Source organism: Phalacrocorax aristotelis, chromosome 14 (genome assembly GCF_949628215.1).
Source record: "Phalacrocorax aristotelis chromosome 14, bGulAri2.1, whole genome shotgun sequence".
In the NCBI taxonomy this organism is placed as follows: Eukaryota; Metazoa; Chordata; class Aves; order Suliformes; family Phalacrocoracidae; genus Phalacrocorax; species Phalacrocorax aristotelis.
Window position 1 is genome coordinate 17,694,638 of NC_134289.1, and position 25,874 is coordinate 17,720,511.

The 25,874-nt window shown below is 45.6% G+C and overlaps 1 protein-coding gene across 1 annotated transcript; it reads left to right on the plus strand.

Annotated features, from left to right (window-relative positions):
* The first annotated feature begins 65 nt into the window (after positions 1 to 65).
* On the plus strand, positions 66 to 25,308 carry NDST2 (N-deacetylase and N-sulfotransferase 2). The gene is made up of 13 exons (XM_075109438.1): positions 66 to 1,249; positions 7,837 to 7,924; positions 8,120 to 8,274; positions 9,768 to 9,953; positions 10,357 to 10,485; positions 15,558 to 15,740; positions 16,378 to 16,474; positions 17,831 to 17,954; positions 19,491 to 19,665; positions 19,924 to 20,094; positions 21,457 to 21,566; positions 23,080 to 23,182; positions 23,345 to 25,308. The coding sequence occupies exons 1-13, from the start codon at positions 257 to 259 to the stop codon at positions 23,468 to 23,470; spliced, it is 2,640 nt and encodes an 879-aa protein (XP_074965539.1). The 5' UTR covers positions 66 to 256; the 3' UTR covers positions 23,471 to 25,308.
* The last annotated feature ends 566 nt before the right edge of the window (positions 25,309 to 25,874 follow it).

A 25,874-nucleotide genomic window follows, 5' to 3' on the forward strand; every position in this document is an offset into this window, starting at 1 on the left:
GACTTTTCTGAGTGAGAGGAGAGAAACAGGAGGAAGCATACAAAGGAGCAATGGGAATTGAGGGCCATGGTTACTTGAGATAAATGGCAGATCCCTGGGAGTCTAGCCTTGTAGCTGTTTGCTTTAGCTTTGTCTCTCTCCGCAGCTGCTGTTTCTTTTTTGCGAGCTGCTGCTGGATACTGCCACGGCGGCACTGGAGATTTCAAGAGCAACGTGGGCGCAGAGTGTGAGGAGGGGGTGGGCAGCCCGCCTCACCATGAATCAGTTGTGGAAAGTAGTGCGGCACGTGCGACAGCTGGAGCTCCACAGATTGATCCTGCTGCTCATTGCCTTCAGCCTGATCTCCATGTGCATCCTGGCTTACTACGTCACTAACAGTCCCAAAATCAAGGAACCACCACCCCTGCCCTTCAGTGACTGCAGCAACCAGCACCGCATCTTGATCCCACCCCAAGCCAGCTGGAGGCTCACAAAATCTGTGGACACCTCACGCACAGATCCTGTGGTGCTAGTCTTCGTGGAAAGCATTTACTCCCAGCTGGGGCAGGAAATAGTAGCCATCCTGGAATCTAGCCGGTTTAAATACAGGACAGAGATTGCCCCTGGCAAAGGCGACATGCCCACCCTGACAGACAAAGATAGGGGACGCTACGCTCTTATTATCTATGAGAATATCCTTAAGTATGTGAACCTAGATGCTTGGAACCGAGAGCTGCTGGACAAATACTGTGTAGAGTATGGAGTGGGGATTATAGGCTTTTTCAAAGCCAACGAGAACAGCCTACTGAGTGCACAGCTCAAGGGTTTCCCCCTTTTCCTACATTCCAACTTGGGGCTGCGGGACTATCACATCAACCCTAGTGCTCCCCTGCTCTATGTCACCCGGGCTAATGAGGTGGAGCAGGGTCCGCTGCCTGGTGATGACTGGACTGTGTTCCAGTCAAACCACAGCACCTACGAGCCAGTGCTGTTGGCCAGCACAAAGTCCTCAGAGTCCATTCCTCACCTGGCCTCCCACAAAGCATTGCATGCCACAGTGGTGCAGGACTTGGGTCTGCATGATGGGATCCAGCGGGTTCTCTTCGGCAATAACCTCAATTTTTGGCTGCACAAACTCATTTTTGTGGATGCCATTGCCTACTTGACTGGCAAGCGCCTCTGTCTCACACTTGATCGCTACATCCTCGTCGACATTGATGATATATTTGTGGGAAAAGAGGGCACTCGCATGAAAGTGTCTGATGTAGAGGTAAAATCCCCAGAATAACTATAGGCCCCAGTCAAATTTCTGGTGTGTATGATATGCCAGGAAAGTCAAGGTTGCATTTAATTTGAGTGAAAGAGTTGATTGCTGCAATTGTTCTCATACTAAACAGAGAAGTAGCCTGCAAAGATGCTAGGCACTGTATGTGATGCTCTCAACAGTTTTTCCAGGTTCAAATAGAGCATTTTTCATTCTAGGACCTGTAGCTGGCATCTGAATTTAAGAGGAGGATGCCTGTGGTGGTCTGTCCTGTCTCTTCTTTAACACAGGGAGCAAGCATATGCAGATTTTCTCTGTCAGTCTATTTGTAGCTCTAAACTCTACCTTTCAAAAGGAAAAGGCAAGTTGTGTTAGAATAGAATAAAACAACTCTATTATATTATTACTTATTATGATATATAGCAACTGTATATATTATATTGCAAAACTGTAGGCTAGTCCATGGGGTGTAAACCGCTACAGTCTGTTTTAGCCATCTAGCTTTTCAGGACATAACCAAATTGGGAAAAGAAAGATTTTCTCTCACCCTTACCACCTTTTCTACATGTTTTATGCATCCATGCAAGACACATCTCAGTTCATTTTTTCAGGTCTTTGAGATTTTATGTTCTGCTTCTTATCCCAAGTTTAGCTTGGGGAAAAGGAAACTCCTGCGTTCTACATGGAGCTAGCTTTATCTTTTTCGTTCATTTGAAGCTACATGCCTGAAGCAGCTCTAATTGTGTGCCACTATTTATTTTACTTGCTTCATTCTTTAATAATTCTTTAGAGCCACCTTTGACCATAACGCTCTAAGCAAACAGGCATAGAAAAAGTGCTTCCAAGCAGAGAGGTATAGAAAAATGGACCAGTTGTATACAATACTTATGTAAGGAAAATGCTAAAATATGCTTCATTTCACCTCAGGGCCCCCGTGTTTTGAGGTGCTGCAATGCTCTGAAAGCTTGTTTTTGAAGGATCACAATCTTATCTTGGACCTAAGCAGGCCCTGCATCCTCTAGTCCAAAGTGGCAGAGATTCTCACCTTTGTAGTGTTTGTGCACGTTACAGACCCAAGTGAGAGGACAGGAGATAGGTGCTAAACCTCTTGGAAACAAAGGCTGCTCTAGTAACGTTAAAAACAAACCCAGACGAGATAATTCCAAAAGATGCTTTGTTTGGGTTTTAACAGGGTGAAATGGAGGAATAATCTGTGATCAGTAAGCAGAGAATTTCAGGCAAAGCAGATAAAACCCAGATTTATCCATTTAAAAGCAGCTCTCTGATTGCAGAGCCATGAGAGGTTAATGAATTTTTATTTTTTGAAAGTGAGAAATAACTACATGGATTTGTTGATAGCCTCACACCATGGGGAGAGAAGGGGATATAATAGTCACAGAACAGCTGGCATTTTCTTTGGCCTTTTATATGAAAGCTCTGTTTCAGGGCTGTTATCTCAACACACAGCTCCTTATCTTAAAGCTTAGATTACAGCAGTCAAGGTAGCAGTTTGAAGTTTGGATGTTGTGTGAAGGTATAAAATTGAATCTGCTATCCCAGTGAGCCTGTTTGCCGTATGCAGGTCCATGTTCACAGAGCTTCCCAGAAATTACTATTAAAAGAAAATGCTAATTATAATTTGAACAAGTGCATGCCCATGGTAGATATCCTGTGTGAAAGGGTAAATGTTTTTATTTGTGATGCTGAAAGAAGGGTTGAGTAGCTTTTTTTAATTAAAAAAAAAAGAAATCATGCTTGCTTTTACTTTAAAGTTGATAACCCTTGAGTTCCTGTTTCTGCTGAAGGGCTGCAGCAGGAGCTTGCAGCCCTCAGGTGAAATGAAACAGTTGAAATTTGCACAAGGAAAACATTTTTCCCTTGTAAGGTTTACCAGAGATTCAAGCTGCACATAATTAACAAAACAAAATCTCAGAGAATCCCTTCTCAATTATTGCGCATTCAGTCTTTTCTAAAATCATAATCCTCAGAATTTACCAAACCTCCATGGAACTAACCAACAAAGGCAAGCTATTTCTAATGCAAAATGATCTGGCTTTTGTGACCCTTCCTGGTTGTCTTTAGGTATGAGGAAAGAAGATTAAATAGATGAGGTTTTTCCTCTTTTGCTGGTAATCTCTACAAGGGCATAAACAGTGAGCAATCATTGCTAGCAAGTCTGAGAGCAAGCTAAGTGAAAATCAAGGCCAGTCATTTCATTTTTGGTTATGAATGGTGAGGGTAGAAGAGAGAGAATCTAGTGAGGGTGATGTCAGCCAGCTCTTGCCTTTCTAAATCAGAGAGGATTATTTTATCTGAAATGAAAATTTTCAGCAGTTTCTAACTTGCTGATTCTAACATTGTTGGGGAGATAGAAACATCAGTACCATGAATGCTTTCTATTTTGACAGCATTGTTTTGAGGTATGCCAGTGCTACTGCTGGACAGTGAGAAAATTGCAGAAAATCCTCCTGAGAATATGCTGCCCAACATCCACAGGGGCAGTTCCTATGAAGAAGGTGTTTCTGCAGCACATTCCTACTATGTTTTGTATGAATATTTGAGAAGAGGCTGTCAAAGAACTCTTCTTTCTTCCTTCATTTCTTATCATCTGTTTCTCTACATTTGTCTGTGTGCTATTTTCCCAGGCTCGTGGTATCCTCTCTTCCCAGCATCTGATTCTCAACCTTATTTCCCCCTTTTGCCTCCCCTGAGATAGGGGAGGTAATATTTAGGCTTTGTATGAAACAGCTAAAATATCTGCAAACACTTTTGGAAGTTAAAGCTTTTATAGCTAAAAAAACGGAGTTGCATGAAGGTTGAGCCCCGCATTACTGCGATGCCACAGACACCATGCCATTCTAGATTATGTCCTAAAGAGAGGGTACAGTCAGGGTGCTGTGGCTTCTCTCATTTCTTCCTCACTCCTAGGATTTTAATGCCACTAAGAGAGAGTTTTTTTCTTTCACTGGATGGCATCAACAGCTTGCAGTGACTGGTGAGTAAATCTTTGCAGATCCATCAGTGACATTATATAGATTTTTTTTTGAATGTGTTGCAAAAAAAGGCACAATTTTTAGCTTTTCCATAACATTTGCTTGGAAATAAATATTTATGAGCATTTGAGGCTATTAAAAAGCCTTTTTTAAAAGTAATGGCCATCAAACATCAGACTAAAGTTTAGACCTTTTTTGCATTGTGTCCAGAAACGTGCACTAGAATGTAGATATGTGTCACTTGGGCCTGCAGTGTGGCTGCCCCAGTTAGGTACTAAAAGTTCAGGTCGTGGGTTGCAGAGGATGTTCTCTGATCTACTGTGACAAGCGTGAAGCAGGTCTCACCTTGATGTGGCTTATGATTTCTGGTGGCCAGTGCTGGGAATCTCTTGGACACCCCATCTGTTCCTTCCTGGGGTGAGCCTTGCTGAGCTTCTAGCAGGGAGCTTAGCTGGGGAAGGGGCCTTCCTGGCTAGCTAGTGGGCTTGGCTGCATCTTGGAAGGATTTTTGGAATGGAAGATAGTTAGAAAACATAGAACAGAAACTCATGAAGGGATTGGAGAGCGGTTTTCTAGGGAGGAAACTTTGCTTTTCAACGGTGAGAGATAGCTAAAATGCTAGCCTTCTGTCCCATACTATGTGAGCAACTAAATTTCTTAAATATGAACATGAAGATCTGTTTGCATCTGGCTAGTTATTTTATATCTTAATGGATAGCCTACTCCACATTTCTTGATTGCCTTTCGTTTAAGAATCTCAGAGCACATTATGGATATAAATGAAATGCCACTTGAGTCACCTCTAAGGTATTATTAGTACTCATATTCATCCTACTTTATAAAAGAGAAACACAGTGCAGAAGTGTCAGAACATAGAGAAATGCTATCTTCCCAGCTCATTCCCCCATCTGTATTGTTTCACCTTACTACAGTTCACAGACCTCTTGGAACCAGTGTGCAAGGGAACAGCGAATGCATAATATGTTGAAAAAAATTTCAAAATATTTTACTTGGCTCCTTAGTCTCTTTCATTGTGTGTAGGGGAAAGACATTTCTTCAAACCCACGCCGTGCCACATTACGGATGTGGCTGTGAAAAGGACGCAGCATCAGCGGAGGGATGGCACGCAATTATCAATAAACCTGCCAGGAAAGCAGGACTCAATAGGGTTCCATAGCGTCAGAATTTCTGAGGCCCCCATGGTTCCTCCCTGCTCCCTCCCCGGACACAAAGGATTGCTGCCTGCTGGAGTAGGGCTTTTTGGGATTTATCATCAGACAGATGTGTCGCCATGGTAACCCCAGCCAGGCTTAAAATCTCCCTTGGTGCAGCGGAATGCTAAGCCTCTTAGCTGCTGTCTTTCCTCCCTCCACCCTCCTACCCGGGCAGGAGGAACTGGATGTGCCTTTCACGGCAGCAGAGAGAAGTGGTGAGGCTTGGGACCGCTCTGGAGACAAGAAAATAAAGAGGCATTTTCCTGTCTAAGATACTGGGCGATGTGTTCAAGGTGCTGGTCTCAAATTTGACGCAGTATTGTCATCCAGCTGGGCAAATGGGTCCTCCTCTGTAGAGATGAACAGCTCTTAGTCTGTGCTCCGTGATGTGTGGGATGTGTCTCTGTGTCTTACGGGGTTACATGAGGGGAACTTGACCCTCCATTGCCTATTCTGGATCCTGTGCAGCAAAGGAGGCTTCAGCCATCAGTGCTGCTGCCATATGACCTTTTAAAAGCACTGCCTACATTTGTGATAGGTTCTGGAGATGTCATTTGCCATATGTTTCTCAAAATACTGCTCTTGGGTGGGGACTGTGTAAGGATGTGGTAGGCATGTGACCATGGAGGAGCTGGGATCTTAGAAGCTTGTCCCAGGCTGCACTGGATGTCACTGTTGTGTGGATGTGGGGAAGAGGGAACAGGCAGTCTAAGTGTGCCTTTAGAGAAAAGTCTGAAAGTTCGGTTCCTGCAGAGTGAGCATTGAGAGTGTCTGTAGCACTGCAGAAATAATCTGTCTGGTCTTCCCACCTTGCCATGTGTGAGAGGTCAGGGGCTGCCTGCCTTGGGAATAAAACTGCTTGACAACTTTGCTCCAAGATACATTTGCAGTGGATGGGTGATTGAAGTAAATTACAGAAGTCATCATTTTTGTATTAATGTGATGATCAGTGTTTGATCAACACTCTTGAAATACTAGTGACAGCAGTGATTTGTCAGGATACCCTGAAGTGGTAGGTGTCAAGGCTGGTCCCTCCACTGAATGAGAGTCTGCATTTGTGAATGCACTTTCACCACCTGGGGAGCAGTGTGCCTAAACAACGCCCATGGAGTGTGACCTGTGTGAAGGCAGCAGCGTGGTGCTCTTTTGTGCTACTTGAGGCACAGTTCTGCCCATCTCCCCTGCACAGTTTGAAAAGTCTGTATGCTTTCCCCATATTATGTACCAAGTTGCTTGTGTATTTGTATCTAGCCCAAGTCTGCTGTTGAGAGGTCATCACCTTCAGCTTGGTGCAGCCACTGATCCATTGCTTTCTTAGAAAAGCTATTAAAACCTAAACAACTGCCTGGGCAAGACCATCTCTGTCACCTGCCAACAGCCTTCCTGCCAGGTCCCTGTTTGACAGAGAACTTCTCCCACAGGGAGCTGCACCAGTGACGCTTTCCCTGAAGCACGCAGGTAGCAGCAGAGCATGCATCTAATGGCTCATGTCTTTTTATTGTTTTCCAGCAGAAGAAATTTGACTGGAATTAGTTTGTGTCTTACTTGTTTGTGACATACTGAGCCTCTGGGGTTTTTTTTGTGTCAAGGCTGTCTGCTGTCTTACTCTGTACGCTGCTGGACCTTGGGGTTTGTGGCACAAGGCTCCTTCCCTTTGGCTATAGCAATTACTTTGGACATTTAAAGCAGACACAAGTGAGCAAGAGAGAACCTGTAGGAGATGTCATGGCTGTGAATGTCAGCTCCTCAAGGTTTTTTTTTCCAGAATCCAGGAAACGTTCCTACAACAAAAGGATTTTGGTACTTTCAAGGGACCCAAAACGAGGGATACCTCCCTGCCATGGCAGGACTCCTTGCATGGGTAGTTCTGCAAATCCACCCTTCCTTTCTAAAAACCCCCTCCCTTTGGATCACTTAGTTACTGTTCACTTATTGAGGTCTCTTCCTTTGTGCACCATGTGTTGCCGCATCCTCCTTTTCATTAATACACAGGCTCAGAGAAAGGGCAGAGGTTCAATAGCAAAGTCCCAGTCCATATGGTAGAGGAAGGGAGCATTGAGGTTGAACATGGAAAGAGTAAGGGAACTGTTGCTTGGAAGTGAGATTTATTGTCCCTTTGCCTTAGCACAGACACTCTGGGTCCTTCTCATTGAAGTGGAGAGCATCATCTGACTGTGGTTTTAAAGTGGCACCATTCCGTACAGCAGGACTGCTTCAAGTAAAAACTCTGTGAAGCACTTGGCTACTCTGCTTCACTCCACAGGCAGCAATGCCTTAGCCCTGTTCCCTGGGATACCTCTTCAGACTGAACTGGGCACCAGTAGAGCACAGAAAAAATTGCAGAGCAACTGAATAAGAACATTTCTTTTTCCTTTCATTCAAACAGGCTTTACTGAGCACCCAGAATAAGCTGAGAACTTTAGTCCCAAATTTCACCTTCAACCTGGGCTTCTCAGGGAAATTTTACCACACAGGTAAGCCCCTGGCACTGCTTCATCCCAGTGCCTGTATATAGCCCCCATGTTCGTGTGTGTGTGTGTGTAACACATCAGAGAGGGCTTGATTCTCTGTTGGACCAACTCAGCATTGCAGGGGATTAGCCGCTGCTTTGAAACATTGAGCCCCTCTTCTGACTTCTGTTTTTGCACTTCCTTTTCTGCTCTCTGTAGGTACAGATGAGGAAGATGAAGGGGATGACATGCTGCTCAAACACAGGAAGGAGTTCTGGTGGTTCCCTCACATGTGGAGTCACATGCAGCCTCATCTTTTCCACAATGTCACTGTGCTGGCTGAGCAGATGAAGCTCAACAAACAGTTTGCTGTGGTAAGGGGCTACACAGTTTGTTTACTTACAGTACTAATCCTTAAACATTCTTCTGGAATAGTTGTTCGGACCCTCCTGAACCCAAATACTAGTCTAGTAACTCATCTGCATTTAAGAAAGGCAGTTCTGAAAGTTTAGATTGGTGTGTGGCTCTCGCTGTTTTCAGGCGAGAAGCACCATTCTCGTGCATGCCTGTGCATTGGGAAGCGCGTCCTGGCACCTGCATGGCCCCAGGCAGCTCTGCTACAGCTCCAGGGTGCAAATCCCAAGGCTCTTGTTTGCTAAGGTGTGAACTTGTAGCATTATCATCCAAACTTGCAAACCCTGGCAGTGAGAAAGCATTGCCTTTTTCATCCTTGCTCACTGTGGTTTGTAAGGAAGTCACCTGGTTGGTAGTAAAAAAACACTGTGTGTGCTAGCAGCCCTACTTCTGGCCTCCCCAGACAATGCTGAAGAAAGTTACTTATCTAGGAAGTCCAGGGGAAATTCCCTGGGTTTTGGCAGAGGAGTGGGAAGCCTCAAACATCCTGCACTGCTGGAACAATGTCTGTTTGATGCTGACAGGCCAGAGTTGAATATAGTATACGTGTTTCTCTGAAATGTCCTCTTCCCCTCTCGTTTGGTTCTTTTGATTGTAATCCCCTTGGGAATAGCAGGCTGCTGTCTTGTGTTCCCATGACACACGCGGATTAGGAATGATCTTGAATTCAGTGCACATTTGCAGCATTATAGAAACAATTTAGGCTCCTTCTCTTCCTGGTTAAATAACAGGGCAGTCTTTTGCAAACAGAGACAAAGCACAGAACACAATTACACATATTTAATGTAAAACAGGCTAGCAGTGGAAAGGAGAAGGTTGTTGCTTCATTTAGGGGCTCTGGTTTTATTGTACACCACTAGGGCAGAGCTGTCATCGTTCATATTGTTACCAGAACCACATAGTGGAATTAAAACCCATGAAATTCAGATATTTCCTGTCATTTTAGTATAGCTCCAGGCTGCATACCTTTACCCTCAACAGTCTCTTGCTTCATATCTGCTTTTCTCTGAATTGCTAGAGACAAGACAGATCCCAGTCATCATATTCCTTTCCTTCTGTATCAGTTAAGGAAATTTTGTTTTCCTTCTGTAGTGACTCAGATCTAGGCATTGTGGGAGTGAGATATGTCACTTAACAGCATTGATTAGTTTGTAGTAACCGAGGAGCCTAGCCTGAGGCTTGTGAATTAATCTGATTTGCACACCTGCAAGCTACAAGGCCATTCTTACAGCAGCCGTTACCACTGCTGAACACCCTTGTTGAAATAGAAACACCCTTATATTTCTATAGATGCATAAAACAAGAAGTACAAGCAGTATTTCAAGTTTCCCAATCCAGAGTGTTTCATGTTACTCTGTCACCTTGCTCCAACTTGGAGTCTGTTGCTAAATATGATCCTTATTAAGGATATTTGTTAAATATTGAGTGATCAAGCTGCATATTCTGCTTCCAGGAGCATGGGATTCCCACAGACTTGGGCTATGCCGTAGCCCCCCATCATTCTGGGGTTTATCCTGTCCACACACAACTCTATGAAGCATGGAAATCTGTTTGGAGCATCCAAGTAACAAGCACGGAAGAATACCCACACCTACGGCCTGCCCGGTACCGGCGTGGATTCATCCATAACGGGATCATGGTGAGCACAGCTGGGTGAGCAAAGCCCACTTTCCTGCCCAAGGGACAGTCTCCCAATAACCTGCATTAGAGACATTAATATCACCAGTGTTTCCAAAATCTTCAAATTAAGTAAAGAGAAAAAACTTGACTAAAGCCAGTTTTTGTGTTTCTCGGTACAATCCAGACATACTGAACGGACAGCAAAACCAAGCACAAGAAGACTAAATCGAGATCTCACTGACTTTTGTTCGCACTGTAACGAGTAAATGGTTAGGAGGAATATCAAGAGAGTCGTCCAAACCTATGTCACTTGTGTCCCTTACTCTTTATATCAATCCACAGAGTGCTGCTTTGATACAGTCACATGTAGATTCTGCTGCATCTTCCTCTTATCTAACTTTGCTTTGCTCTGATATTGCCAGGTTCTGCCTCGACAGACTTGTGGTCTTTTTACTCATACTATATTCTATAATGAATACCCCGGTGGCTCAAAGGAGTTGGACAAGAGCATTCGTGGTGGTGAACTCTTCCTGACGGTGCTCCTGAACCCAGTAAGTTCATCTGAAAGGGGAATCAGTGCACGGGTGTCTCAGCTTATGTGCCCGATGTGGGAAAGAACTAGATCCTATGGAGGATTGAGTATAACCACCCTCATGGTGCGGGTATCTCCAGCGTGATGCTAAAGAGATGCGAAAAAGAGGACCAAGGAAGTACTTGGTAGGTAATTCTGGTTTGGTTTACATACTGCCAAGGAAGCATCAGTACTGAGTATTGACAAGTGCAATACTCTGCAGATAGAAACTAGACAGGGTGACATGCTGATCATGGCCCAACGTAGAGTGACTGTTACCTAGGCTGCTGCATCTTCATGAATCGGAGGTGAGATGTGCCTTGGCTCCTTCTGTTCCACCCACTTCTGCTGCCTGTTGGCTTCTCCCCGGCTCACTGATGAGTTTTCTGCAGAATAATTGCTTTTTCTGGGCTTCAATTCTGGGGTGTTCTCCCCTTTCTTTCAATAGGTATACACTTGAAACAATTTCTGCGTGCTTTTTTGATGTAGTTGTTGCCCTAAGGCATTTTTGGGACATCTGGGTTTAACACAGGTGTTTCTTTTTCCCTTTCAATACTTGACAGTTCCATCAAGCCACAAAGCTAATGTAATACCTTCAACACCCTGCAGTCCCTTCCCAGTTCTTAGCCACGCTGGCAAATCACATGAGCTTCTCACTTCCCATTGAAGCTGGGAAGATGTACTAGGTGGCAAGAGATACAAAAAGAAGCAGTCATTTTTAGAAAATCCTGAATGGATAGAATTAGGAGAAGCTTTCTAGCCCTGTCCAACCACAGATCACACTCCCTTGCATTCCTGCGTGTTGGCTGTAGCAGGAAGACGTGTTGCTCTTTTTGATTGTACAGGAGCTTTCTCAATTCCCCACCTGAATTTGTTTCTTGCTAAAGCTGATTTGGCACCTGTTGTCCTCCCTTTCTCTGAATGGTTTAGATTATGTCTAAATCAGGTTTAGATAGTGATTTTAGAATGTCTATCGCTATAGCCACTCCTGAATAACAACGACGTTTAATCTCTTCTTTTCTTGTGACTTCCAAATTTCTACCTTCTTCTCCTTTATACATATTTTCCACCAGTGCCTGAATATGGGCAAGAAGTCGTGCAAGCAGATCTGAGAGAAAGTAGGTTGTTTCTGACAAGCTTCCTAGGTGGGAACCCTGGAGCACTGGTCCCAGGCATTGTTTGTCGGATTTGTCATCTAAAATCAGTGGCCTTGCTGACCATGATGTTTTCTTCCATTCCCTCCTTTTGCATCTTGATTGCAGGGTTGAATACACAGCTTTAGCCCTTTTGGTTGGGGCTATAGAGGCTCAGTGAATCAGAAAATCAAGCGTTTTCCCTCCATGAACTTAATGTTTTCTTGTGTCTTGCTTTTCCTAGTGTTTAGTGCCTCTCTACTCCTAGAAGTAGAGAATTGTGATAGTGAAAAGACCCTCGCAATGGGCTCTGGGTGCATCACACAAACAGGCTGTAGTTTACAAACAGGCCATGTGTTTCTGAAGGTTAGCCTGTGACCAGTTCTGGCTTGGTCTATGATCTGCAGAAGTTATGGGTCTATAACGGCCCTAGCTAAAAAGCTGTAGGTATTCCTACTTCCAAGTCTGGAAGCCAGCCTTCCGTCCCTATCGCCTGAGACGCAATTGTTATCTGTATACGCAACAACCAAATCGACTTGCTTAATAAGAAGTCTGCAATAAGGAGAAGGCTATTCTTTGCATTATGTGACCATTGCTTTTCTGGCTGAATTCGACCTTGTCCCACCTCATTAATTGTCAGATCTTAAAGAATACTTGCAGAAATAGCCACTGTGAAACTTAAGAGCTCTAGGTTTCTCTTGAAAAACCAGTTGCCAGACTAATCCAGAGATCATTGCTGGTCTAGGAGGCTGTGCCAAGGCATTTATAGAAGCGTAGTTTCTAGAGCTACCCATTAAAATTTGCTGATGAGCATGTGACGGTTCAAGCAGCTGGTAGAGATCTGTGATCCAAAAAGTTTGGGAAGATTGTGCTCTGGTACAGGATGAGCTTATTTGCCAGATTCACTCTTGGCTTTTTGTGGTGACTTTTAAAACTCCTTCAGGTGCCTTCAGATGTTTCCAGCGTTTACACTTTTTCTTCCTTTTGGCAGCGGAGCATTTCTCTCTTTGTCAGCTTCGGAGTACTGTGCTCTAAGCTCCTCTTCATTGCTCATGTTTGCACAGTGACTCAGACCCTTGCACTCCTCCCCTCACTGATAGAGCCATCTCACGGACCTGATAGAAAGCTGGCCAGCCCTAGCAGTGATCCGGAGCAGACTTGGATCAGGCTCTTTCAGTACTTTTTGGTGCTTCCAGCTCCCTTTGAGTGGGTATACGCATGCAGGGGTCTCCAAGCGTGTATGCGTATGATTAACTCCACAGAGCAAACAGATGATGTTTGATCTTCTGACTAGTGAACAAGGTCTGATGTCAGAAAGGAGAATAGCTGACAGGCTGCCGTGTGCCCAGTTGCTGTTTCCCAGAAGCAAAGGGCATCTTTATGATCACTTCTCACACACACTTTTGCTCGCACTACACAGGCAGGTTACTGCTGTGCCTACAGCTGCGTGGTACATATTGCAAGGATGCTCATACCCTCCTGTATTCTAGGCTCTCTGTGACCTTTCCTCTCATTTTTCCTCAGTGTAAAGGAAGGGAAACCATGGTATGCTGACAGTGGAAGGGAGGGGGAGAGGAGGGAGGTGTTATTACCAAGCTAGTCCCCCAGGGTCACTGGGTGTGGGTGGGCGGGAGGGAGAGATGGGGCTTGAGTGTAGCTTATGTCAGAAGTAGTGCTCAGAGCTGTTTTGGCAGCAGTACCTGTGACGAGGCAAAGCAAGCTGCCAGGCCTTGTTAAACAGCGCACGTGTGTTACAGGACATGACTGCATGCTCAGAAGCACAGGGAAATGGCTCTTCGGTTGGGCTTGCCTCGTCTTCTCCTAAATCCAGTTGCTTGGGACTGTTTGCAGGTGACAGCATTACCTGTGTGAGCCATTTTACCAAATGTAGTCAGTCTTGAGACACAGTTGCTAACCTGGATTTTTTATTTTGGAAATCCTGAAGAGGCCCCAGGTGGTGACCTGCATCCTCCCTGCTGCAGTACTTGGTTTATGCCAGTGAGCCAGATGCTTCATGTAGTAAATTCTTCCTTAAATGTTTCACTAGCAAGTCAAAGGGATGGGCCACCCTTTGCTGTCACACCACCTTCCTGGTGTCACCCAGAATGGGCAAAATACAACATGAGACATAACCTTTTGCCAACTTACGTGCTCCATGGCATGGCCCTGCAGTTACCCAGAAGATCTTTCTGTCCTTCGCTCTGTGTTGTATTTAGCACATCCTCCTTACACAAGAGCACCAAGCACACACTGCTCTTTGAAGTGTAGGTGCCAGAGCCTGTCTGGCAGGGCCTCTCTGTCAGCTCAGTAGGAAACCAGAATTGAAGAACTCACAGGCAGACAAATGTGTTAAATCTTTTAACTCTGCTCACTTTCCATGTGTCCCAGAGTCCTACCACTGCTTTCTGTTGCCTGCCCAAAGACCCTGGGGTGTGAGCACCTTATAGACAGGATTAAATTAATTTCACAATGTCTTGGGGATGGCTCAGGCACAAAGAGCTGCTACCTATCAGTACCTCTCATCGCACAGAGTCTGGTCCATGGTGACACTGGGCAGAAAACTGTTTTCAGACCTCCCAGGTGCCAGCAAATGTCTTCATCCCAAGACCATCTGTCTCCTGCTTCCCCCTTTTGTTTCTCCCCTACTGTGAGTGGGAAAGCCATTCTTGCCCCCTTCCAGGGAAGCCTGTTTTTGCCTGCTGACCTTAGCTGGCATCATCAGGATTCAGCCCTGAACTGTGCAGCAATGGGTGCCCCTACTGTGACTGAGGTCTTTTCCCCTGTCTGTGCTAGCAGCCACTGGACAGGGAGTGCTAAATAATCCATGTAGTCATTCTTCCATTGGCCTTAGTATTCTGCTTTTGTTTTGCCAGCTTCTAGCCATGGTGTGGTTTGTTTCTGGCAAAGTGCTGTTGTGTTGCAGGCACCGGGATGCCCAATTCCATGGGGCCTGTCACAGCCACACACCAGAGTCAAGGTGGCAGCAGTCTTTTGCACTCTTTTCCAAAAGTTAAAATACTGAAAACAGACAGGAGGGAAATGTATCTGCTTGAGAGAAGAGATGGCTTGGCAAGGCAGAGATAGCACACCAGCTCCTGCTGGGGGGCCACTCCCATGGGTGCTCAGTGCTACTTTGCCTGAGGGTTTACATCCTCAGGCTTGGCAGAATGTTTCTCAGGGGCTGTCTATGCTGAAGGCTCCTGCGAGCTAAAACCTTATCAATTGGTGTCAGTTCCTAGGACAACGTCCTAGTGCAGTGTCTCTTTGCAGTCTGTGTTCAGATCCCCAGGTATGCTCGTTTGTATTCTGAAGTGTGAATTGCCAGTTGTTTCTTTACACTTGAGATGTCAACACCAAAGCGAATGAAAGCTGACAGGCTTTCACTCCTGTGAAAACTGTCCCTTGCGCCACTGTGCCCTGGCCTGCAGCGTGCTGCCCCTCTCCCTAGCCCGCTCCCCTGCTGTAGCAGGCACAGCAGCTGGGGAGACTGCTCTGCATGTGGCTCGGGGAGAGGAAGGGAAGGTCTTGTTCTCCCATGAAAGAGGCTTTGCAAGGTTCTGTCTAGGAGGGCATCACTGACTAACCCTTGTTCCCCATAATGTCCCAGAGCACTTAAATGGGATTTTGAAACTGTTCTGGACTCATATCCAGGGCTCAGTTATCACCCACCCCCCCACATTCCCAGGGGTTACTTAGAGGTCTGTGCCCCTCCTCTCCCGAGTTCGTCCTGTCTTCTAAGCACTACATTTCTTCCATTTTTCACCAGGCAGTGCTGTATCCTGGCAGATGAACATTCATCAACTCAGACAGCCAGGGCAGTCTGAGATATAAACAGCCCCTTGCTGACAGGGGAGTCATGCTAGGAGGAAACAGTACTGTTACCTGATTTGCCAGTCTCCCATGTCTTTCCTATTTTCAGATCAGCATCTTCATGACCCACCTATCCAACTATGGGAATGACCGTCTGGGACTCTACACTTTTGAGAGCCTGGTCAAGTTTGTGCAGTGCTGGACCAACCTTCGCCTGCAAACACTGCCCCCTGTCCAACTTGCAAAAAAGTACTTTGAAATCTTTCCCCAGGAGAAGAATCCCTTGTGGCAGGTGAGAAGGCAGGTTTAACCTCTCCTAGTGGTTTTCCAAGAGGTATGCAGGGGTGGCTGTCATAAGTGGCTGGGGGCAGGCTTGCAGGCATTTGGAGCATTAAAGGGCTTGTATTAGAGCAAGCTGCTGTGAAATGTTAAGTGTGCGAGGAAGGACCGTGTTTGGTACTGGAGGAGCTTGCAGGCATGTTAATGTGATTAATCTTAAAATAATTTCACACTGCAGAATTCATGTTCATTAAATAAAAACCTGCTTATTCCATTTTATCCCAGTGCAGCAGCTCTCTGCATGGTAATGAGATATTAAATTAACTGAAGGTGATAGAGTTGTCTGTCTGCCAGAAGTTCACAGATGCTGAGCTGTACTATCTGGTAGCCCAGCCCAGCATAGCTACAGAGGGCAAGGCCTATGGTTAACACTCTCAGAGGGACTTGGGCTCTGTGTCACTTTGGAGCTTTTGAAAGCATGCCCCCAAGTTTTTACTTAACTCTTCTTGATGCCTGGCAGAGCAGCAGTATGGCTGTGAAGTGTTCTCCATAGGCTAATAGCATTTTCCTGAGAGGTCTGTCCTTTGAGCTTTTCCTCCCCTTTCCATTAGCTCCTGTGGTAATGCTTAATCCCATCACTTGTGCTGCAGAATCCCTGTGATGATAAGAGGCACAAGGATATCTGGTCCAAAGAGAAGACATGCGATCGACTCCCCAAGTTCCTTGTTGTGGGACCTCAGAAAACTGGTAATGTGAATACTTTATCTAAAGATGGATTGCAGCTTCCATCTCATTCCTTCAGAGAGGAGAGCTGGAAAGGTCTGTGTTGTAGGTCCGTATGGCTGGCCCTTGTGCAAGCTGCCAAATGGTCGCAGAGGACATTTCAAAGAATCTCAGATTTGTTCTAACCTAAATTTGGCAAGTCCATCAGTACTTCGCGTCCTGGCACTTTCCTTGGCTCAGTCCTTATTCGCAGGGAAAAGCCCTACCTGCAGAGTTGTGTTTTGGCTTTTCCACATAAGGTCAGAGAATCTGTGACCTTTCTTAGTGTGTCACAAACATAAGTTGTCAGCAGGACTAAATGCACACGCTTAGCAGAGGTTACGATGAATGCCCCCTAGTGCTTTTATTGCAACAGATCTGCGTACCCGCTGCATGCTCCATGTCACTGTCAGTGGGAGGTAGAGATTCTCTTTTGTCTGACCTGCTTCACCATCTCTTGACTGCTGTGGCATTGTGGTTGGCAGCGACATGGCTGTATGTGCTGTCCTCAGGAGTCCTTTCTAGGCTGAAGAGAGCAAAATCTCTTCAGCCAAAGGCAGGTCTTCAAACTGTGGCTTTTTCTGTAGTGCAGTGAAACGGCAGCTGCCAACCATGCACAGCAAACAGTGATGCTGGCCTTGGGAGGAAGCTTTTCCCAGCTAAGCTGCAGTCTCCTGCCTGTGTCACTGTGACGCTCTGTTGGTGTGTGTGCAGCATGGGCCCCCCTGTATTATGGCCCAAGCTGCTTCCAATGGCACAGGAAGACGACACTTCTCTTGGCTGATTTATTGGCCTGCTGGAGGCCTTACAGCTGTGTGCTGAGCAGGATTATCAGGTTTGGCTGGGTAAAGGGAAAACATCTACAGAAGAGGCAGGCCAAGGCATCTCTAGCTGAATTCTCAACCAAGGACACTAATGTCCCTAGCACATCTCCTTCCCAAGCACATGATACTGCTCTGCAGTGCTCAGACCACCTCGCCTTTGGCAGGTATGGGTTCTGCCACATGACAGTGTGGCTGTGCCACCACAGACAAGAGGCGTGGGGGTAGCCCAGCCACAGTAAGAACACAAGATAGCTGACATGGGTGACAGCTGTCTTGCTAAGGAGGTGACTGAAGTCAGCTGCATGAACTGAAACATGGGATTGAACTGCTGAGTCAAGTTCAGTCCCAAAGTGCTTAGTGTTGCTGCTCTTGCAACCTGCATGAGTTAAGGGGTGGGTTAGCCAGGCATGGTAGGATTATGCCCACTTGAGGACTGTTTTTTTTTTTCAGTGTAAAGCCTTTTATTCAGTTAAGCATTATGTGTGACCCAGGTCCCATTAACTGGTTCCTGTTACAGGCACAACAGCTGTGCACTTCTTCCTGACCATGCATCCAGCTGTCACCAGTAACTTCCCAAGTCCATCCACCTTTGAGGAGATACAGTTTTTTAATGGACCCAACTATCATAAAGGAATCGATTGGTAAGAATCCTGACGCGTGGTCTTCTGTAATAAGGTGCACCCATGTTGCCTTCTCCTTAGTCTCTCTGTATGTCCACTTCAGCAGCCTTAGTAGCTTCTCTATTCCTGAACAGCTACTTTCATTGCTATTGCTCAGCACATGTTCTCCATTTTCCTGCTAACCCAACTGCTTAGTCCCAGGAGCAGGACAGGTAGTTTCTGATATTCGTGACTCTTTGCCAAGAGATTTCTGGGCATGATTTAGCTTTAAAAATTCAGACTTTGTTGAATGCACTGCTGTCATGAGGTTTCTTCTTCTTTGAAATGCAAAACAGCAACAGCATGCTCATTAAAAAGTTCTTTGTGGTTTCTGAGTTAAGACAGCAAGGACAGAGGGGACAACCTCTGTACTGTTGTTCTGGGCCCTTCAGACTTAACAGAGATGACGCTGCATTCATTGCACTGGCTCCAGTTTCTCTTTGGCCACATCCATACCTTGGTCTTTACCTGTACAAGTATGCAATTGGCAGGGGAATACTAGTGGCATTATAGCGCTATTCGCCACTATGTTTCCAGGCAGAGAAATCTTAAAGTTGTTTCTTCGTTTCCCCATTTTGCTTCATGCTCAAAGCATGCACTTTGGGTCTACCGTGGCACTGTACTCCCTCATGTGTGGCTCTGAGGGACGGCTGTGTGGCATTAAGGCATTCTGCCATGGGATTTCTTTGCCCATAAGCTGTGGGAGATTTTGTCTGACTTCTCTAATCATTCAGAGGACTGTTGAAAAGATACTGGAAGGTGGTTGGTACTTGGGTGAAGCTCAGGTGAGTCAAGCACTACAGAGCAGCTGTACTAGCTGACAGATAGGCTTAGGAAGCATAGGCTTTTATAGGCATCCCCTGGAAAAGTCATCCAACTTGAGTGTAGCATCACATGCAAGAGGAGAATCTTCATGTTTAGGATGGAATTTTAGTTTCTTGAACAGCTTAAATTTGAGCAGAGACCAGTCTTCCAGTGCTTTACAGAGTCCTGTTTCCCAATTAACCACTACCTGACCATTATACAAATGTCTTACAGTTTCTGCTTTACTAATTTTACAAGCTCCTGTGAGGCAGAGCAGAGCTCTTGACCCTATGTCTCAACCATGAACTGAGGTACAATGAGAGAAACAATTTAGACAGATCTAAACCAAGCAGTCAGCAGCAGGGTGGACCGCTGATTCTGGCCTTATTCTTGGGACAAAACCTCTTTTCTCCTAGGGCTTGCAACTAGTACCCTACCCTCAGCCTTTTCCTTCCACTGCCCAAGGATTGGGGAACACACTCTCAGCAAAATACTTTCTTACACTTTTATCATTTCCAACTTCCTATGTTGTGCTCCACCACCCCTTTCAAAGTCACACCTCTGCCAGCTCTGCACCCATTTGCCCATTCATTAAATTACTGGGGAGGTGCAGTTGTTCTGTGACCTCTGTCTGCTGAAGAGGAGCAAGGGCATCATCTTGTCATGTGCCATTTCCCTGTTGGGCCACACTGCTCACCAGCATCTGTTCGGCAGGTACATGGAATTCTTTCCCATCCCCTCCAATGCCAGCACAGACTTCATGTTTGAGAAGAGTGCCAATTACTTTGACACAGAGGTGGTACCAAAACGTGGTGCAGCCCTGCTGCCTCGAGCCAAAATCATTACTGTTCTGATCAACCCTGCTGACCGAGCCTATTCGTGGTACCAGGTAACTTCCCTGCGCTGCTCGCGGGTGAGGGCCGGAGATATGTTCCAGTGGGGTGAGGTAGAAAGCCTGGGGCAGAAAGCTCATTAATCCATTTCCAGAGAGGGGCCAGGGGAGATGATGCAGGCTGCCTGCAGAGTTTAGACAGAGTTACAAACAAAAGCATTGGTGGGTGGTTGTACCTAGTCAGTTGGGTCTGCTCAGAGATGTGTAAGGTGGAATTTTGTGTCCCTGCTCCTAAATTCAGCTTGTGTTTTTCAGCACCAGCGTGCTCACAATGACCCTGTGGCTCTGAATTACACTTTCTACCAAGTGATCTCTGCAAAATCCCAGGCCCCTCAGGAACTGCGCAACCTGCAAAGCCGATGCCTGCTCCCTGGCTGGTATTCAACTCACCTAGAGCGCTGGTTAACATACTACCCCTCTGGGCAGGTAGGAGGTTTGGCAGTAGAGGCTCTCTTGGAGGCTCTTGCAGGTTCAGTGGAGAGAAGGAGAACAAACTGAATACATGCATGTGCTCTCCCCCGCCACCCCGCGTTGTTTTCACTTCACCTTCCATCTTGTCTTTTGGAAAAAGACTCACCACTTGCTACTTCCTGTTATAGGCTGATAAGAAATCAGGCTTGAATATGCCAGTTTTGCACTTTACTGTATTTGTAAAAGTAAATGAGTGCAAGTATTGTGATCTCCCAGAGAGCTCCACAATATTGAGAAGTTCAGCAAAGGCAGCAGTGTTACCACTCCCTTCCTTTCATCTTGGCAGCCTGCAGCCCAGGGACCCTCTTCAGGCCCAGTAGGTGTTCAGCTACTTGCTGGGGTTTCACTGCTTTAAAGAGAGGCTCTTGGACACTGCCATTTGTTAGTTCCCATGTTGTGAAGCCTTTAGCTGTCTGCTGAAGGGAAATTCCACCGCAGAGATGTCAGGATTCTGTTTTGTGTATAAATTTGCAAAAAGTCAATTAATAGACAATATAGACCATTTCTGTGTCTAAATTCCCAAGAAATTTATAACTTGCCACACATTGTGAGTCAGGATGTGTTTTTTAAAGTTCCTTTCTGCTGCTGGGGTTATCCTCAGACAGTCTATAATCCAGCAGAGTCTTATAATGTCCATTTAGTCTCTCTTATTCTCTGCCAAAGGAGCAGCCTAAACTGTACATGATAGACGTGCCAAGACTAAAAGACAAGGGAAAACATACTTGGGTTTGTGTCTCATTGCCTTACTATTCCTGGAGGTTACTGCTGTGAGAAATGATAGAGCCAGACACACTATCCTTGTACGTATTATAGGTCAGGGTCTCGTACCTTCCCCAGACTTCAGTTCATGTGACTATTTTTCTGTTGTGTTCTTTGGAATAGGTAATTTATTAACACAAATGTTGTTCATTATTGTCTATCATATACATAACAGGAGAATAATGATAGGTTACAGAAGAGTACTTAGCACAAGGGCTGCTGACATCTAAAAAGAATACATGAGATTTCCAGAGACACTCTGTAAATGATGCTACTGCTGGGCCTTAATGCCCAGTTACACTGGGCGTGGCCAAAGGCAAATTTATTAAGCAAAGCCTGTTATGATCTACTGTGTTATAGTATTTGTGGCCTGTATCGTAACTTCTGTCTTTGGTGACAAACGGGCCACATCCCCACACTGTGTTGCTCTAGAATAAACAAGATTTGGCAGCCTTTACTCACATGCACAAAGGCCAGGGGCATTTTTGAGAGCCAGGAAGCTCATGGGAGTCATTCAGCACAAGCTATTGTAGGCTGAGGTGGCCGCTGTCTTTCCAGCTTCTCATTGTGGATGGTCAGGAGCTGAGACACAACCCTGCCTCTGTAATGGACAACATCCAGAAGTTCTTGGGAGTTACGCCGCTCTTCAACTACACCCAGGCCCTCAGGTAGGGAAATCGGTTTTGGGAGGATGCTTTCTTAGCCAAGTGTGATACAAATAAGCACTTGATTAGCAGAATGCTTCTTATCTCTGACCACAAGACCTGCCAAGGTTTCAGAGGTATGCCTAACCCTAAAATCAGTTCAGATAGCATGAGGTACTACACTAAGACTGGAATAACAACTTAGTCTTTCCAGAAGTTATAGGGGAAGGGGTGTGTTTTGGCACTGTCATGGAAGAGCATAAAGTTGCTCGCAGCACTGATCACAATGTTCTCCAGTTTCAGAAAAAGTGCTGGAATTACTAGCACTCATTATGCTTTGTGTTATACCTGCATCTGACAGAAAGTAGAGGAAGTATGATATAAAACTTGTGACAGGCTGCTCCTATCTTCAGCTAGATGGAGATGAGGGACACATTGCACAGTTTTGAGGTAAAGAGCCTATTATTACGGAAGACATGGACTTGACGGGTGTCCAGAGCTATGTTAGGAAGCGCTAGCAGATGCACTACCTCACTGCTACTAAGTTGAAGAACTAACGTTCTTCACAGCCATGCTGTGATCTTGCCCGCAGTGCAAGTGCAGTGAATGTGAATAGATTAAGGGCTAGCTGAAGGTGAACTGTGGCCATATCAGTCTTCAATGGAAACTCTGCAAGGCAACTAGAGATCCTGAATACTGCTCTTTGCAGCTGAAACCAGTGTTTTCACATCTTCTCTGCAATCACAGCCTATGCTAGCTGAGGGTAGCAGGTGTTGTACGTGTGTACAGGCATACAGCAATTGCCCTTTCCACTGACAGTAAAGAGAGGAGAACCAATTCAGTTCTCTTCTACAGCTGGTGTCCACGGGGGTAGCACATGGCTCCCCGGAGGAGGGCAGATTTGGAGAACTGACAGATTACTTGAAAAACCTTACTTCCTAAAGCACATGTCATGATAGTAGATGGACTATTTTCAGTAGTGGCAGTGGCTGGTACCCTTCAGCCAGGGTCAGAAAAGAAATGGTATTGGTCAGCTTGCCTCAGAGCTGGGTAGAGCTACGTGCTCAAACCTCAGGCTCAGCTTTGGCCAATTGAGAGGACAGGACAGACAAGACCAGATATGGTTCCCAGCATTGCCTTATAGCTATAGCAAGGTTTTAGCAGGAGAAGAAAGACTGATACTTTAAACAGTGAGGGGATTCTCTAACACTTTTCAACTAGGAAGAGGAGATTTAAAAGAATGTACATACGCTAAAACATTGTTTATTATTTCCCCCCCGCCAAAGCTTAACAGGCAAATACTGTGACACCATATTACCTCTGAAATTTGCATAAAGCTGAGTCACAGTTGTAATTTCTTGTCAAAGTATTCAAGTGCTAAAAAAAATAAAAATTGAACCAACACCATAAATAAGCAAATAAAATCTAAACCCAATTTTTAAAGCATGGAAATGGGAAATACCTATGACACTACTTAATTTCTGCTGGTAGTAATTGGGCATTGGCCAGATCTTTTAAAGACAAGTGTCCTTTTCAGATTTGATGAAGCAAAAGGATTTTGGTGCCAGCTGCTAGATGGAGGAAAGACTAAATGCCTGGGAAAAAGTAAAGGAAGAAAATACCCTGATATGGATTCCTCGGTGAGTAACTGTCTCAACTCTGTTGGCAGCAAGGGATGTAGAAACATCCCAGAAACCCAACCTGGATTTTTTTCCTACCACCTGTGTCCTAGATGACCTGTGGAACACGTGCTGAGGGTAACATTTTCTTTCACACTAATGTGGTCTGTATTTTCCACACAGTCACGGCTGTTCCTAAGAGACTTCTACCGGGAGCACAACATTGAATTATCCAAGTTGATGAACAGACTTGGACAGCCCCTTCCAACCTGGCTCCGAGAGGAGCTGCAGAACGCCAGCTGGAGCTGAGAGGGAGTCCCTTGCCCCCAGTGCCACTGGGATGTGTGGTGCTCCAACACGTGCTATGATGGCATCGCTTGTCAAGCAAAAACAAGTGGACAAATGAACATGAGCAGAGAATGTGCACATGGCACCTTTCTCCACCACTGGGAAGGGCTGCTGCCTCTGACTCTGCCCTGGGGCATGGAGGGCAAGTCACGTTCTTGAGTATTAATGGTGTGTTACACTTTGACTTTTACTTACAGGAAGGATTTCGACTGCCTGCCCTACTTTGAGCGGCGGGGGGAGAGAGAGAAAGAGAGAGAGAGAGAAAGAGAGAGAGAGAGGGAGCACGGTTAACACTTTATGTTTAAATTACTCTTCTCCATATATGAAACAGGCACTAGCTGGAGGGTTAATGTGTTACTCCTCTGAGTCCAGAAGTAACGACTTAAGAGGTGAGCTACTGAGGCCACTGCTGAGCAGAGCAGCAGCAGCTTAATAAAAGGATAATCTAGTCCAGTGAACCCCAGCTTTTATCCAGTAGTCTGTTTGGCAGCAGCAAGGTACAAGAATGCCTTGTTCCTCCCCATGCAGAGTACAGTGGCCATGATCGTTACGTACAGTGCCACTGTGTGTGGCTGTTGGGGACTGCACCTTCTTGGAGACAGATCTAATAGATGTACAGATTGCCTCTCCTAATCTGCAGCACTGTTGGTGTGATACAGTGTCCAGTGACTGGGCAGTGGGAGATAAGGCAAAGCTGCAGATATGGACACAGAATTGATTTGTTATCTTAGGGAAAAGGTTGCCATATGTTGCGATGTGGCAAGTATTTCTCTGCAGGGACTTCACACGTTTCAAAAGATAACCAAGGAGGAGTACGTCCCCTTAGAGCACATCAGAGGCATGTGTTAGTGGAGCACAGCAGCTGAGGGCAGCAAAGCTCAGGTATTGTAATGTAAGGCTGATGCAGCTGAAAGCAGACAATTCAGTTCCCCATGTCTGATCAGCTTAAAAAAAACAAAAGCAATATTTTTCTCTTTCCAACAGCTCAAAGGGCCCCACCACATACACTGATAGCTAGCACCTGTTTTAATACCCCTGCAGTCCAGCAATCCAAGGGGAAAATAAAAAAAAAACCCACCCCAGATAAAAGTATCATTCCAATACAAAGGGAAGGCTTGGAGTTAGAAGTGGTTTCCTGTATCCAGAAGGGGCGGTTCAGTTTGCTGCTTCTGGGCATAGTCAAGTAAGTACACTAAGGTGCTTTGCCTCCTCCTGCAGTCGCTGGATTATTATTCTCAGAGGAAATGCTCCATCATGGTTGTACACGTTTTCTGTTGCTGAGCCATGGGCTTCTGGAGTTGTGTGGGCCATCACCCCTCCCTCCCAGAGACAGATGGTCCTTGGAGATTGCTGCAGTTCCAGAGGACAGAGGGGCAGGATCCATACAAACACAGATTATGGAAACTTCCACAATTGTCATGAGCTCCTTTTCTTCTAGCCAGAGAGAGGTTGCTTCAACCAAGCTTTTCCATTGAGCCTTAGGTATTGTGTATTTCTGAATGAATGGTGCATTTACCGTTGTATGTAAATGTATATAGTATGCAATATAGTATTTTATTTCATGTGCCCTTGGAAAGGGTTATTTTGTGCAGCCAAAAAAAAGAACAGAAAGACTAGAAACCCCTCTCTCACTCCTGTTAGAGAGAAGAGCCCAGCTTCCTGCACTGGATTCATGTATAGCATCATTCACATTGAATGATAATGAAGAAATTCTTGGCTCTCGAAGCTGAGCACAAGTGTCTGAATAAAAGCTAGAAGTAGTAGTAAGTGGAGATTCAATAAATGTACTACTTATTTTTCTTCTTTGTGATGATTTGGCGTGATGTCATGGACCCTAAGCTGGTAGAAGGGTAAGAAAATCTGGATAACCCTACTCCAGGCCTTACAGCTGATATTTGGGAGGGCAAGAAAGGTGTTTTTGTAACAACACAGAAAGAGCATCCTAAGGTTTCTTCCTCTGCACTGAATCTGTAGGCTTGCAGACGCTGGCACAGCACACAACCTGTAGTAACTCATTCATACTGGTTTGCACTAGTGATGAGTTTTGAGCCAATTCCTGGCTCCTGGAGTAGTTTCCAGCTGCTATGCGGCAGCAACAGCTTTGCTGAGCAGCGCCAGTCAAGGTGCGCTCCGTTGCCTGGCCTTGGCCGGCAGCCCACAAGCAGACCTACCAGAATAAGCAACCTTAGGCTCAGCTGGAAGCAAAACATTGTTTCAATAGTCATGGTTGTGACAGCTTTATAAAACAGCTGTAGCGCTCTCACCTCACCAAGAACTTCACAAGTAAACACACACAGGAGCAGCAGAGCAGCTATTTTTACATGCTGCTACAGAAGGAGGAGTATCCCAAGACCAATGCTACTGC